Here is a 16004-nt window from a genome sequence, read left to right on the forward strand (position 1 = left end):
CGTTGTAAAAACAACTCATAGTTGCTTTTGATGTGTTTGAAAACTGCTCATGGCTAACTTTGCTATCGATGGCCCACTAGCGAATTTATTGATGCTCACTCGCTGATGAAAATGCCCACTGGATGCTTCGCTGATGTTTTCAAGACTTTCAATCTAACAACCACTGTCAATTTCATTGACATTTCCCCCCCTTTGTCAGCTGAAAGGAGAGACAATCTTCTGCAAATAATTTATGAACTCCCCCCCATCAGGTGTAGGAGTGTTTCACTGCTGTACTCCCTTGTTCAAGTGCATGAGAGTACCATCTTCATTTGTACTGTTGGCTGTAATATGTGTGAGTGAATTTGATTATAAAACTTATACAATCTTTTGACCGTGGATGACCATTCCCAGGGATCAATTCATGAATAATCAATCTTCAATCTACTTGATTGTTATTGTGTGTTACATTGTGTTGATGAATTATTTGACTTGCCACAATGGTGACAAGGATGGAGATCAAAACACTGATCTTCCAGATGATCAGTTCTTTGACAATGAAGGCAGTTTGGTTTGACTGCAACTTCAGTTTGTGCACATGTTTGTTTGTCTACAACTTCAGTTTGTGTGGATTTCTATTTGTCTTCACCTTTCTCAAAACTATCCAATGTGATTTGTGCAAGAAACCCTGCACTGACAAACTTAGTGGACCTTGAATAACCTGGGATATGCAATTTGGCGTCATCTTTGACATATCCTAAGCCTCGTCGATTTCTGTCATTTTTTATTTCTTCCCATGGCTTGATGATTGGTTTGGAAGAAAGTTGAACTGGATCAGGGACCACTTCGACACTTGAAGTTGGTTGGATCAGTGACTTGGAATCATCATCTTTATCTTCATCTATACAGATGAAAGACTTGGAAACATCACTCTTCTGTTGCAACTCATCTCTTTGAAGTTGCAACTCCAGTTGAAGAAACTCAATAATTGCATGTACATGTTTAAGATCCATTGAAATATCAAAAAGATTTGATTTGTTGATGTGCACCATGTCCCCAGCTGATGATAAAATCAAATTGTTAAGAATTTGGGACAATTGAATGTGTGTTGGCATGTTAGCTTACTCACATTGAATTCAGGCTTGCTTGTACTGTTGCTAATTGTTGATGCTTTAAACACTTGCTAGAGTTTTATAACTTGGGTGCTTGAACTTTTGATTTCACACTCACTTGATGATGATTACTTTGCTTGAATGCTTCACTCACACTTTGTGAATGCTTCAATCAACTTCAAATTGGCTCGTTTGTTGTAGATGTCGTGTTGTGAACTTTCGCACTTGATTTTGACATGCTCACTTGCTTTGTTGTTTAAATGATGATTGCTTTCTAGATGTCTTGCTTGAACTTGCTTGATTGATTACTGACACTTTGTGCTTTCTTGAATGTACTCACTAAATGTGCTGATTTTAAAAAAGGAAGGGTGTCGAACACTGTCGAAAATGCACCCAAGTGACAAATGACAAGTTCAATCTAGATGACTAAGTTGAAGACTTACTTGATGTTGGGCCACTAGTTTTTCATTATTATTATCACTCTTTAATGCCTATTTTATCTATTTCTACCATTATTTATCACGTCATTTATCATACTTTATCATATAATTCCATATAATAATTATTTATGCTCTTATGGATAAATATCATTTCTTCTCCTTTATTTTTAATAAATTGATGATTATTATGCATGATTTTACCAATGATGGTTTATTAATAAATTTTTTGTAACTTCACTCACCATTTTAGCCTCCAAGATATTTTCCATATTGCAAATTTGATCTCCAGCTCATCATTAAATGTGCCAACTTAGAAATTCGCTGGAATAAGAAGTGACAATTTTTCATTGGACGTTTCGGGCAAATGGAGAAGAATTTGGAAAATCTAAAACATGGGTTTTGTTCAGAACGGGCCAAATTAAATTTTTGTTGAGCAGTTTACCCAAATTTGGTCCGTAGTAAGAGAAATGGAAGGTTCTCTGAAGACGTTTTTCGCAGATTCATTGTTGCGGCCATTTCCAAATTATCTCAGTTGCAATACCAAATTCAACTTGTTCCGGTTGAATGTTAATGGAAAGATATTTCAGATATAATATTGCTAATCAATTTGTTGTGAAAAATCCAATTTTTTTATGGAAATCATTTTGTAATTATATCTATTGTAACTTCTCTCTGCTATTTGTGTATTTAAATGAGAACAAAGATCAAAGAGGGGGAATTGGAATAGAGATTATTAGAGATAGATAGGATAGGATTGGATAGGATTGGATAGGATAGGAGAGAGGGACTAATGGAGAAGATTTAGCTTTTTGCTTGGGACCTCAATTGTAATTTCAATATACAGAATGTGATTTTGAAGGAGACCGTATTGTAATGAGGATTGAATTCAATGGTTAAGACATAATTTACGTTGCAGTTCATTCTTATTCTCTGAAGTAGCTCAGCAATGTTCCCTGGTGGATAAGGACCTGACCTCTGGTGGATTGAATTACTTCCTTGTGTTATATATTTCTGATTCTCGCAAGTTTGATTGGTTTGATAATTTTCCTGCTTTCTATGATTTTATCTTATTCGCTATTTATTGCTTTCCTATATTGAAGTAGTGCATTTTCTTTATATGTTTTACAGCACTATCATTTGATCTGATTTACGCTTATTCCAGATTGCATTATTTAGATAGTGATCCATATTGATTTAATCAGCTGTAAGAGTTTGGTTATCGCTATTGAACTCTCAGATTGATATCATTGCTATTTGGATTGCTTATTGGAGATTGAGTATGATTTAGATTGAATCAGCTAAGAAGAGATGAGTTATTGCTATTATACTCTCAGCTGATGCTATTGTTAATTGAATTGCTTGTGTGAGAATTGATTACAATTTTAGTAGACGATTGAGTCTTGAAGCTTAGATGTCATATTTTCTTTAATAATTGCAATTTGAATTTATTAGATGCATTTGTTTACTCTTGTATCAAAGATCTATACTTCATTTTAAGAAACATTACTCTTTGAATTTATAGCATGCACATATTGTGTACACTCTTGGAATAAAAGGACTTGCTCGGGTTGATGATTAATGTGGGCTAATTAGGAGTTTTAAAAGACACCTTTTATCAACCAACATTTTGGCATCATTGCCCTCATGCAATGCTAGAAAGCAACACTTTTTTGTGTACATTTTTTGTTGTTCCCTATAGGAAAAGCACTTTTCCCTGTGCATTTTTTTTGCTATTCCCCACATGGAACAAATAGGGAACAACACTTTTTCGTGTGCATTTTTTTGTTGTTCCCTATCTGGAACATCACTTTTCGCGTGCATTTTTCTTTGTTTTCCTTACAGGGAACAACACTATTTCATGTGTATTTTTTGTTGTTCCCTACAGGGAACAACACTTTTTCGTGTGAATTTTTTTTGCTATTCCCTATAGGGAACAACACTTTTCGTGTGCATTTTTCTTTGTTGTTCCCTACAGGGAATAGCTATTGTTCCCTATAGGGAACAACACTTTTTGGTGTGCATTTTTTTGCTATTCCCTATAAGGAACAACACTTTTCACATGCATTTTTCTTTGTTGTTCCCTACAGAGAATAGCTGTTGTTTCCTACAGGGAATAGCTGTTGTTCCCTACAGGGAAAAACTATTGTTCCCTATAGGGAACAACACTTTTTCGCGTGCATTTTTTTGGTTGTTCCCTATAGGGAACATCACTTTTTGTGTGCATTTTCTTTTCTGTTCCCTATAGGGAACAACACTTTTTGGCATGCATTTTCTTTGTTGTTCCCTATAGGGAACAACACTTTTGCGTGTATTTTTCTTTGTTGTTCCCTACAGGAAACAGTTGTTGTTTCCTATAGGGAACAACACTTTTGCATGCATTTTCCTGTGTTGTTCCCTAAAGGGAACAACACTTTTTCGAGTGTTTTTGCTATTCCTTCAAGGGAAAAACACTTTGGAGTATTTCCGAGAACAACCATTCGTTCCTCTTGTGGGATTATTCCTAGTTCATCTCAACCGCATTTTACTGATTCTCTTTCATGGCATGAAGTACACTACTTTTATGAGGACAAGAATTATGGATTCTATCGAAGCGAGTTAACATCATTCTTGTTATTATCTTTAACAGGACGCCTCCTTGATGATAGATTCTTTTCAAAATGGGCACAATTATTTATATACTACTTTACTGCATCGTTTTCTGTTGTACATGATACTGATTGATCATCTTAATACCATGTTGGTTCCACCCTTCCTGGTTATAATCTTCTCTGTCTGTAATAAATAATATTATGGGTATATTTTTTTTCTATTGACATGTTCAACTTCTTCCACAATCCCTACTCTTGAGGAGTACTGAGCCTCCCTCTATTTATCATAAAAATGTGTAATAACAACAAAATGTTTCCTATAGATCGAGGATAGGGGGTCTCATTAAGAGCCAGCCTACCATGTTCATAAGGATGTAGTGAAGTGACATTCCCACTACTACACCAGGGTTATGATCCATTGGATAGCCAAAATATCCTTGGAACAGGAGGTCTCATCACGAGCCGACCTGATCACTTTTGCTACATCCCAGTGAATGGCAGTGTGGTTATCTGGTTACCACGCCAACACATCGATCTCTTCTGTAGAACAACACTGGAACTCTCCATTTATAATTGAGGATCCTAGCTCATACAAGTTAGAAAGCAACCCTGTCAAGGTTATGGACTTCTGCTGGCAGCAAAGGCTCTGCTTATGGTATTGAAGTTATATCTTATCGTCAATTATTACTATAATACCTTTTTCTTATTTCTTTCTTTTTATCAAAAAATTTATTTCCTTAACTTTTTCCTATTATGAACCTTTACGCATGAGAAATTGTTTTCCAATTAATCGCATCATTTTCGGCTAGAATACCGTCAGAAAAGCATCTTTTTGGCATATTGTTGTCATTTTCTTTTTCGCATAACTTATCATCAATCCAAATTTTCCTATCTCTTATTCATAACTATCTTTACACACTCTGCTCTCATTATAACTATACCTCTTGTTGTCCTATCATTGGTATGTGTACTCTGCTTCATTTACTGTTGTACTATTCATTCCCTTACCTTGCCATCAGAACAACACTTTCCCTATGCTTTATGGTCATGAACGCCCTTTTTCCAATTAGAGGGGGAAGGTATGCATTATGGGATAGCATGCGATATAATTACTGCACTCTACCATAACTTGTTGATTTGAAAAAATATTAGTATTGCATTTATACAAAAGTTTTTTCTGATTGAAATTTTTGCGTGCGACTTATCTATTGTTATTCAAAACTAAAATTGTGGATTCAAGAAATTTGCATGCAACATAGTGATTTGTTTACACGAGAACAACAAGTATGGGGGGGGACTCTATTTGCAGCATGGCCACACTATTGCAACTAACAGAAAAGGCTCGAGCAACTTGCGAACACGAACAATTGTTCAGACATGATGTGCTTGCTTGGATTCTACCTTTTTCATCATTTTCAGCATCGATTCAGCCTACATCAGCTTTAACAAATGCCAGTCCATACATGTCATTCCACATTTTTTATAGAGGTAAAACTTGAGGTAAAATAGCATAATTGTATGATTTATTACAAATTTATGATAATTTCATGAAAATCCATTGAGCATTATTTATCATCATTCATTCCACATCTTTACCACTTCCCATTTTTTCAAAGACATAGATTCTTTCAGTTTGGAGGAGTGTTCCTTTCATTTATTTATTTATTATGACCATGCCATTAATATTCTTTATCATCCATTGATCTTCTTATTTATTCTCCACACCTCCCTTATTCCATGTTGTTTTACACCAAGCATAGATTTCAATAGATTGTAACAACCACCTCAATTTTTTTCTAGCATTGCATGAAAGCAAGTTAATTCTCCAATTCGGGGGAGGAATTGCTACACATGATCGATGTTTTCTAATTTCTTTCTCATTTAAGGCATACAATTTCATTATTATACAATGAAGAAATTGATTTGCGTATATCTTTAAAACTATGAACTGAATTCTTGTGATTTTTGGATAACAAAGAGGTATCATTAAGATACACAAACCCAGAAAATTTCAAGTTAAATTAGTTCATCAAATTTCAGAAATCATGCACTATCACCTACAACCATTTTGTTTATATCTCATGATCCGTACATCAAAACGATCTGATTTTTGGATCATAGAAGCATTGATATAGTAGAAATCTACTTGCACAATTTTAGCAAAATCTGGTTTATAGCTTTTGAGAAAATGGTTAATGAAGTTTGTTGTTACCTATATCATATTTTGTTGCAACTTCATATACATATAGTCGAACGTCAATGTAAAAATTGTTACACCTTCATCAACATTGCTAAAATTGAATATTCATTATTTGAGGAAGAAGTCATTTAGTCCATCCATTTCATAAGTTGGGATGAACAATTTTTGTATTATTGCTTGGTTAATAAAGAGGCTTTGGGTTGCATGAGGACATGCAATATATTCAATTTGGGGGTATAATGGGCCGCTAGTTTGTCATTATTATTATCGCTCTTTAATGCCTATTTCATCCATTTCTACCATTATTTATCACGTCATTTATCATACTTTATCATACTTTATCATATAATTCCATTTTATAATTATTTATGCTCTTATGGATAAATATTGTTTCTTCTCATTTATTTTTAATAAGTTAATGATTATTATGCATGATTTTACCAATGATGGTTTATTAATAATTTTGTTGTAACTTCAATCACCATTTTAGCCTCCAAGATATTTTTCATATTGCAGATTTGATCTCCAACTCATCATTAAATGTGCCAACTCAGAAATTCACTGGAATAAGAAGTGACAATTTTTTCATTGGATGTTTCAGGCAAATGGAGAAGAATCTGGAAAATCCGAAACATAGGTTTTGTTCAGAACGGACCAAATAAATTCTATGGTGAGCAGTTTTCCCAAATTCAGTCTGTATTAAGAGAAATGGAAAGTTCTCTGAAGATGTTTTTCTCAGATTCACTGTTGCAGTCGGTTTCCAAATTATCTCAATTGCAATACCAAATTCGACCTGTCCCTGTTGAATGTTGATGGAAAGATATTTCAAATATGATCTTGTTGATCAATTTATTGTGAACAATCCAATTTTGTTATGGGAATCATTTCGTAATCATATTTTTTGTAACTTCTCTTTGCTTTTTGTGTATATAAATGAGAATAGAGATCAAAGAGGGGGAATTAGAATAGAGAGTATTAGAGATAGATAGGATAGGATAGGATAGGAGGAGAGGGACTAATGGAGAAGATTTAGCTTTTTGCTTGGGACCTCAATTGTAATTTCAATATTCAGACTATAATTCTAAAGGAGACCATATTGTAATGAGGATTGAATTCAATGATTAATACATAATTCACATTGCGGTTCATTCTTATTCTCTGAAGTAGCTCAGCAGTGTTCGCTGGTGGCTAAAGGCCTGGCCTCTCATGGATTGAACAGCTTCCTTGTGTTATATATTTCTGATTCTCGCAAGTTTGATTGGTTTGATAATTTTCCTGCTTTCTATGATTTTATCTTATTCGCTATTCATTGCTTTCCTATATTGAAGTAGTGCATTTTCTTTATATGTTTTATAGTGCTATCATTTGATCAGATTTACACTTATTCTAGATTGCATTATTTAGACAATGATCCATATTGGTTTAATTAGCTGTAAGAGTTTGGTTATCATTATTGAACTCTCACATTGATATCATTTCTATTTGGATTTCTTATTGGAGATTGAGTATGATTTAGATTGAATTAGCTAAGAAGAGATGAGTTATTGCTACTGTACTCTCAGCTGATGCTATTGTTAATTGAATTTCTTGTGTGAGAATTGATTACAATTTCAGTAGAGGATTGAGTCTTGAAGTTTAGATGTTATATTTTCTTTAATAATTACAATTTGAGTTTATTAGATGCATCCTTTTACTCTTGTATCAAAGTTCTATACTTCATTTTAAGAAACATTACTCTCTGGATTTATAGCATGCACATATTGTGTACACTCTTGGAATAAAAGGAATTGCTCAAGTTGATGATTAATGTGGGGTAATTAGGAGTTTTAAAAGACACCTTTTATCAACCAACACTTGACTTAATTTATTCACCTTAACAATTCAAATTAGGGTGTCGGTTACAACCAAGAATGCACCCGTACAATTCAATTAAAAATGTGTATTTGCAAGCGATACAAAAAGCGTTGAAGATGTTGATGTCGTCTTGGCTTGAAATGCTTGATTTTGTAGTGTCCTTAACTTGATTTCTTTGATTACATGATGTGAAATGTGCTTGCTTGGAATATCATCTTATCAAGTTGATGATGTGACACTTTCTTCTTGTGTACTTAAGCTTGATTACAGGAGCTTGATTAAGCGTTCTTCTACTTAAGCTTGCTTATGTGCATGTAGCTTTTTAAGCATAATACAAAGAGAGTGTTTTGATAATCTGAACAAAAGTCATGCACATGCATTCATTACACACGGTGTACATTTCGGGTGGATCTAGGACACAAGCACCACAAAAAATTATGATTTTATTAATTACTAGAGTACATCATTCTTCAATGTCACAACTTTGTCGTGGAAAATTCTTAATGAGAATGTCACACTTGCAAACTTTGGAAGCAAATTGTCTTTCAAAACTGCCTATAGTGACTCAAATTGCTCTCAATGTAAAATATTACTTTGAATTACAATAAAGACTTTCACTTATCACTCCAAATACAAAAAATCATTTCACCTTATTACTCCAAAAATAAATAAATAAATCCAAAATTCAACTTATCACTCCCAATATCACTTATCACTCCAAACAAAAAACTTTATTATAAACACTTATCTCTCCAAAGTGACAAAACTCTCACCTTGTGTATACATTAAGCTTTCAAACATCTCGCATTAATAAAACTTGACATTAATAGGCCAATATCCTTGACCGAGGGCAATTTTATAACCTGCAAATCAACTCCAAATATGACACGGCATGCCATGTGATGAAATATTTATGAGTTTATATTTTCTGAATTATACACACAAATAATGTGACTCATCATTATCGAATAATGCATACATGTATGTGTGTCAATCTCAACACCACGTCAATTCATAGATTTGGAATCTACATTCATTTTCAGCTCCCTCAGTAAATAGTATATTGTTTACTTGTGGCAATTTTTCGATTGGAAGACTTTGTGCAAGCTTTGCATTATTGGACCTCACGACCCGGAGGATGTGACGTTAGCTAGCCAAAGTACTCTAACGAGCCAGATTTTTCTCACAAAATAGATGGAATTGGAATTTGAAGGAGATAGTTTTCTTCAACGCATTGTTGATCCAGATTAGCGTGAGAAACTTTAATCCTGAAACAAGCATCTCGGATCTAGAAATGAGCATAGGCACCACTACCACCAAAATTCTTCAGCTCCAGCACCAGGAATCAACAATGAGAAGGGTACTATCATTTGACTTGGTTTTGCTGCAAACGATGGAACCAATGAGCATGATTGGAGTTCTATTTTTTTATATGCACATGCATGCTTGGAGTTCCAATGTTTTATGCACATATGCATGGTTGGAGTTCCACTATTTAGAGTTTTCTCAGCCTCTCGATGCCATCAGAAACCTTCGCATAGGTCGGCATAGTTAATGTCTTGGGGAATCCCTTACACTCAACAACTAGCAATGTTGTAGAAAATTAACACACTAATAATAGAAAAATATATACTCACACACATTATGTATATATGTACGAAGAATAGAACATCAAATATTTCTCATCTTTCTGGGCTCTTCAATGTTAATATTGCCCTCTGTCACCAAGACGCATAGAAGACTCATTATGCGACGTGGAGATCGTATATGACCTTCCTCCAAACTCACACTACTCCATGGCACAACTCGGCTACAAGCAATCATCCTTTTTCTATTTCCCATGGTTGTGACTATTCGTTGGATTGCAAAGGTGAACAAAGCCACTCGAAAATTAAAAATGGTGTGAATGACTCAAAGATCCCAATGGATTCTCATGATTAGGATAGAGTGAGTGGATCTTCAAATCAACGTATCCCTTCTAGCTCCAATACAAAAAGGGTACTCTGCTCATTCAACGTAGTTTCTATCTATGCAATAACAATCTGTCACATAATAACCTCAGCGAAGTTTTGAATAAACACAGCTTCAACCTTGCGCTCTCTACTCTAGCACTTTTCACACTGCTCCATATTTGTAGGCTTCTCCTTTAACTAGTGATCTGGCTCACTCCATTTCGACTATCAAACCCTTAAGCTCATGCTTAGCTCTAACTAATCTCACCGCAGCTCCGATACCAATTGAAGAAAACTAAAACAACTAATAATAACACACTCACTACAAATAATTTTTTGAAGAAGCTTAAGCTATGCTTACACAGGATCCGCGCTCTGCAACCCGCGCTCTGCAACCCTACGAATGTATTGGTACCAGCAGCCATCTCTGAACCCTACCTGCTCGACCCTGACAACACCCGTCAAGCCGTCAGTCCTTGGCTGAAGGCTGCCATGGCAACGCCTGCAGGAGGGGCGGGCTCTGCCCCCCCTCCTTCGAATGACTCCGCAGCCAGTGGGAAAACAAACCGTATGCCGCCGACGCCTCCTGACAATCACAGCGACAAAGGGCACGAAGGACATAAAGCCAGCGATAAGGAGATTCCTGCAGAGGAGACTGCAGCCACAGACTCTGAAACGGAACAGCACCAAAATGCCTCTTCGTCACAGCCAAAGGCGACCTCGACTACATGCATTCCCAAGTCGACAGAGCGCATAAGGATAAAACTGCCTAGTCACCGAATCAATGAGGAAATATAGTACATGCAGGACCATGCGATGATAGGCAAATTCTTGGGCTTCTGGCCAACAGAAAAAGCCCTAAATGGCTGGATCGAATCCAAATGGAAACCAAAGGGACAAGTAACGCTGCAACTAGGCCCAAAGGGTTTCTTCACAGCCATATTCAACTGCCTGGAGGACAAAACCAAGGTATTTGAAGGAGGTCCTTACTTTTTCAATTCATCTGGACTATACCTCACAGAATGGAAGCCACGATTTGACCCAAATAAAGAAGATTTCAGCTGGGCTCCGGTGTGGATCAGAATGTACGGACTCCCAGTGGAATATTGGAAGGAAGAAACGCTAGCAGACATTGGAAATAGATTGGGAACCTTCATCAAAGTTGCTGAGGAAACTAAGAAGCGCAAATACACTTCCTATGCCAGAATCTGCGTAAAAATGCATCTTGCCAAGACTCTAGCAGAATCGGTAAGTCTCTTTCATGAAGATTTTGAATGGGAACAAACTTTAGATTATGAACATATTCCTTTTCGTTGCCGTAAGTGCCATGCTCATGGACACCTGTTTAGGGACTGCCCTCTTAATCAGCAATCCAAAACATATACATCAGAAGCTCAGATGGACTCAGAAGGCTTCACAATAATCCCAAACCGCCGCCGGCACTCCAAGAAGAATCAGGCAACCCCTGAGATCCCTACCAGATTAAACGTCAGGAATAAGTTCTCACCCCTAGCCAATAAAGAGACTCCCAGCGAAGAGCCTTTGAACCCTAACTCTCAGCCATCATCATCCCTTGTCCCCCATGCTCCCAAGCCTTCGGTTAAACCCAACTCTGAGCAACCACCCCATTCTCCCTATGAAGCTCATCCTAAGGCTGTCAGCGACCCCAGTGATCCTTCAGTCGGTAAGGGGAAATATAAGGTGGATCCCAAGCAACTAGCTTCAGACATGGACATGGACGCGGCAATAGCACTAAGCTTACAAAACGCCACAGAAGAGGAGGAACAAAACGCCCCCAGCAGTATGGAACAGGATCCGGAGAACATAATCCTTGAAGGAATAGACATCTTAAAACTTGAAACGGCCTGCAAGCAAAAGGAATACAATAATATACCTCCTTGGCAAATAGAGAGACTGGAAGGAGTACTAGCCAAGGTACAGCACAATAAACATCTAGGCATACAAGGAGGAAGTCCATGGGATGCAAAAAAGAGTCTCAAAGAAACCAAGAGGAGAGGGCGCAAAACGGACCTGCAAAGGACCATAGCAGTAGGGGAAATGCTTATGGAATCAGGGAGATTCCCTAAGCTGACTAAGTTCTTCAAACCTTCATCTCATTTACCATGAAGCTCATCTCATGGAATGTGAGAGGACTCAACAGCCCCTCAAAAATTAGGATGATCAAGAACTTGATACAGCAAGAAAAACCTTCTATAGTTTTTCTTCAAGAAACTAAAAATAGCACAATAGCCATGGACAAGGCAAGGAACAAGATTTGGGCTGGTAGTAGCCTAATGTCAGTAGGAGCTTCAGGAGCCTCGGGTGGATTAGCAATATTATGGAATCCACAGACCCTCAATCTTTACGACTTCCATGCCACTCAATTTCTCATACAAGCTTCCTTTCACCTCATAGGAACAAATATACACGGGCATCTGACCAATGTTTACTTTCCGCAAAGTAATCAGCACAAAATGGATCTGTTAAACACGCTGTCCGGTCTGAATGAAAACAGACAGTTCCCGCTCTGGATCAGTGGAGGCGATTTCAACATTATTCAATCGCTGGAGGAGAAAACAGGGGGAAGAACAAGATTAGAAAATGATAGCAAAGGACTTAGAGATTTTATTCAGGACAATCGCTTGATGGATATTCCAACCACCAACGGGATTTTTACTTGGACCAACAAGCGCAGTGGAGTCAATCACATCGCCTCTAGGCTTGACAGGTTCCTCCTTTCCGACAACGCAATCCATCTAGGAGGAGATTTCAATGCTTCAATTCTGCCCCACGGAGGATCGGACCATTGGCCCATAATGCTCCACTGGTCTCGGCCTGGTACAAGAAGCAACAGACCCTTCCGCTTCGAAGCTTATTGGTTCACAAATGTTAAATTCAGGCAGATCGTAGAGGAAGCCTGGAAAGCCTACAAGCCGCCAGAAGGAGCCAAAATGTTTCAATTTCAGCAAAAGTTGAAAAACCTAAAGCAGGTTCTTAAAAATTGGAACAAAACTCAATTTGGCAACATTCAGGAGGATCGACAAAGGTTGGAAAAACAAATGGAGACACTTCAGCAAGATATCATTAAAGCAGGCCGCACAGAGGAGCAGTCACAACAAGAGCAAATCCTCTGGCATAGGTTAGAAGAGAGGAGAAAGCAAGAAGAAATACTCTGGAGGCAGAAATCCCGAATCAGTTGGCTAAAGGAGGGCGAAAAGAACACGAAATTTTTTCATAGAACAGCTATTCAGAGGCGCATGCACAATAATATTGCCTTCATCAACAATCAACAGGGAGAGAGAGTTGAAACTCATGAAGACATGGAAAAGGAATTAACGCATCACTTTCAGGACATTCTTAAAGAGCCGGAAGGGAACAGGGACGCCGAAATCAGAGCCATCACACAGCATATTCCCAGAATCATTACTGATGAGCACAACAACAAACTACTACAGCCAACATCCATGAAGGAAATTGAAGAAGCTATGAACCAGCTCAAGGATGGCAAAGCCCCGGGGCCGGACGGCTTTACTGCCAATTTCTACCACGAGTTCTGGGAATTAATCAAAGAAGAGGTTTGGGAGCTGGTGGAAGAATCAAGAAGCACGCACTGGATTCTTCCAGCCCTCAACACTACCTTCATTGCACTAGTTCCCAAATGTGCCGAACCAAGCAAGCCTGAAAGCTTCAGGCCCATTGCTCTATGCAATGTCATATACAAGCTTATCTCTAAGGTCATCGCCAACCGACTCAAGCCTCTTCTACCCTTGCTCATTTCACCGGAGCAAACCGGTTATGTTGAAGGAAGGCAGATCATGGACGGGATCATCTTATCAAATGAAGTGATTCATTCCCTCAAGATACTCAAAAAGCCAGGTATGCTTCTCAAACTAGATTTATCCAAAGCTTTTGACAAGCTCAGTTGGAACTATATACAAAAAGTTCTTATTGCTTTTGGCTTCAGTCATACTTGGACAAGATGGGTCTATAATTTGATCTCCTCTCCAAGCTTTTCTGTACTGTTAAATGGTTCTCCTTCTCATCCTTTTAGACCTTCAAGGGGCATAAGACAAGGGGACCCCTTATCGCCATTCCTCTTTGTACTCATGGCAGAAGGGCTAGGCAGATTGTTGAAGGCAGCAGTAGCTTCTCAAATGCTCAAAGGAATCTCCGTTCATGGCCTCCCTCCTCAATCCCACCAACAATTTGTTGATGACACCATGCTCTTTGGCCACCCATCCTCGCAAGAAGCCTCCGTCTTCAAATCTCTGCTCTCTATTTTTTCAAAAGCTTCTGGAACCTCTGTCAACTCTTCGAAATCTCAGCTATATTTCTTCAATACCCCCCCTACCACTCAAAGGAACATAGCTAGAATTCTGCAGTTTACCATTTCTAAACTCCCTTCGACCTACCTAGGGGCCCCCCTAGCTGCTGCGGCTATCAAACATTCATCCTGGCAGATTCTCTTAGATAAGCTTGAAGCTAAACTCTCCCTCTGGACCTTCCGAGCTCTTAATATTGCCAGCAGGCTTGTCCTGATTAAATCGGTACTCCAAGCCATGCCATTGTATCTTTTTTCACTACTGGCCGCTCCTAAATGGGTCCTCAAAACTATCCGCAATCTCCAGCGAAACTTCCTCTGGGGTTCTTCTGGCCTCAACAGAAAATGGGCGCTAGTGAAATGGCAAGATGTCTGCAAGCCCAAGTCCGATGGAGGCCTGGGACTTCGAGACCCTTTACAGAGCAATGATAATATGGGAGCTCGCATGTGGTGGAACTGGATCACAAAGCCAAACGCACCATGGGCCAAGCTATGGCAGGCCAAATATGCACCAGGCAGCCAATGGAACGATCTAATCAGAATCAACTCCACTACTCAGGGATCTGCTATTTGGAACGCAGCCAAACCCCACAGTAAATTCATTCAAGAACATAGTTTTTGGGAGATACACTCCGGTACCACTGCCCGATTTTGGGAGGATTCGTGGCAGCAGCTCCCCAAGCTTGCCACAGTCTTTCACAAGCCTCTCTGGCAAAAGCAGATGCAGCAAGCACAACTCACTCAAGTCAATCAATTTTGGCTACATTCTGCAAGTACCGACTTTAGAACCTGGAAGAAAGCCAGTCTCTGGCAAAACAATTGGCAAGGTGAGACATATGAGGACATAGAAAAAGAATTATCATTTAGGAAAATCCGATACTCCGCTCTACAGGATCGCCTCAGATGGGGCCATAAACACAAAGGAGTATTTACTACTCAAGAAGCCCATCAGCTCAGATACCATGGAAACCAACCCAACAAGGACCCGATTTGGGATAAGATCTGGCAACCAGGAATTTGGCCCAAAATATCCACTTTCTTATGGCTGCTCAGTAAAAGAAGAATACTCACATGGGACAACCTGATCAAGCGTGGATTCGTGGGACCATCAAGATGCCCGAACTGCAACATTGATTCTGAGACAATAGGACATCTCATGGAAACCTGCCCGCTAGCAAAACAATTATGGAGGAAAGCAGAAAGCTGCAACATGAGATCAGAAGACAGGACGGAGGACATAGCTGAAAACTTAAGGAATTGGGCTCCCTCCCCATTCAAGAGTCCGCTTCTCAACTACCTGTGGAGACTCTTACCAGGATTCATATATTGGATTCTATGGAAAGAAAGAAACCACTGAATCTTCAACAACTCTTCCAGGCCCAATGAAACCTTATGGTTAATCCTCAGCAAACAGTTACAAGAAACTCTGGCCCTCAAATCATGGACAGACAAGGATATGCCAGAATCCCCTTTAGAATGCCGGATCCTGAAGGCTTGGAACTTAAACCTCTCAATAATTCAGAAAGAAGGCACCAGACCACCTATCAGCAGCACCTCT

At 38.4% G+C, this 16004-nt stretch overlaps 1 protein-coding gene across 1 annotated transcript; it reads left to right on the forward strand.

Annotated features, from left to right (window-relative positions):
• The first annotated feature begins 12377 nt into the window (after positions 1–12377).
• On the forward strand, positions 12378–15803 carry LOC149186663 (uncharacterized). Its single transcript, XM_089409418.1, has one exon. The coding sequence runs from the start codon at positions 12378–12380 to the stop codon at positions 15801–15803; it is 3426 nt and encodes a 1141-aa protein (XP_089265544.1).
• The last annotated feature ends 201 nt before the right edge of the window (positions 15804–16004 follow it).

Source organism: Pinus tabuliformis, chromosome 3_1 (assembly GCF_031772625.1).
Source record: "Pinus tabuliformis cultivar Carrire ecotype Pingquan chromosome 3_1, CPIR1, whole genome shotgun sequence".
In the NCBI taxonomy this organism is placed as follows: domain Eukaryota; kingdom Viridiplantae; phylum Streptophyta; class Pinopsida; order Pinales; family Pinaceae; genus Pinus; species Pinus tabuliformis.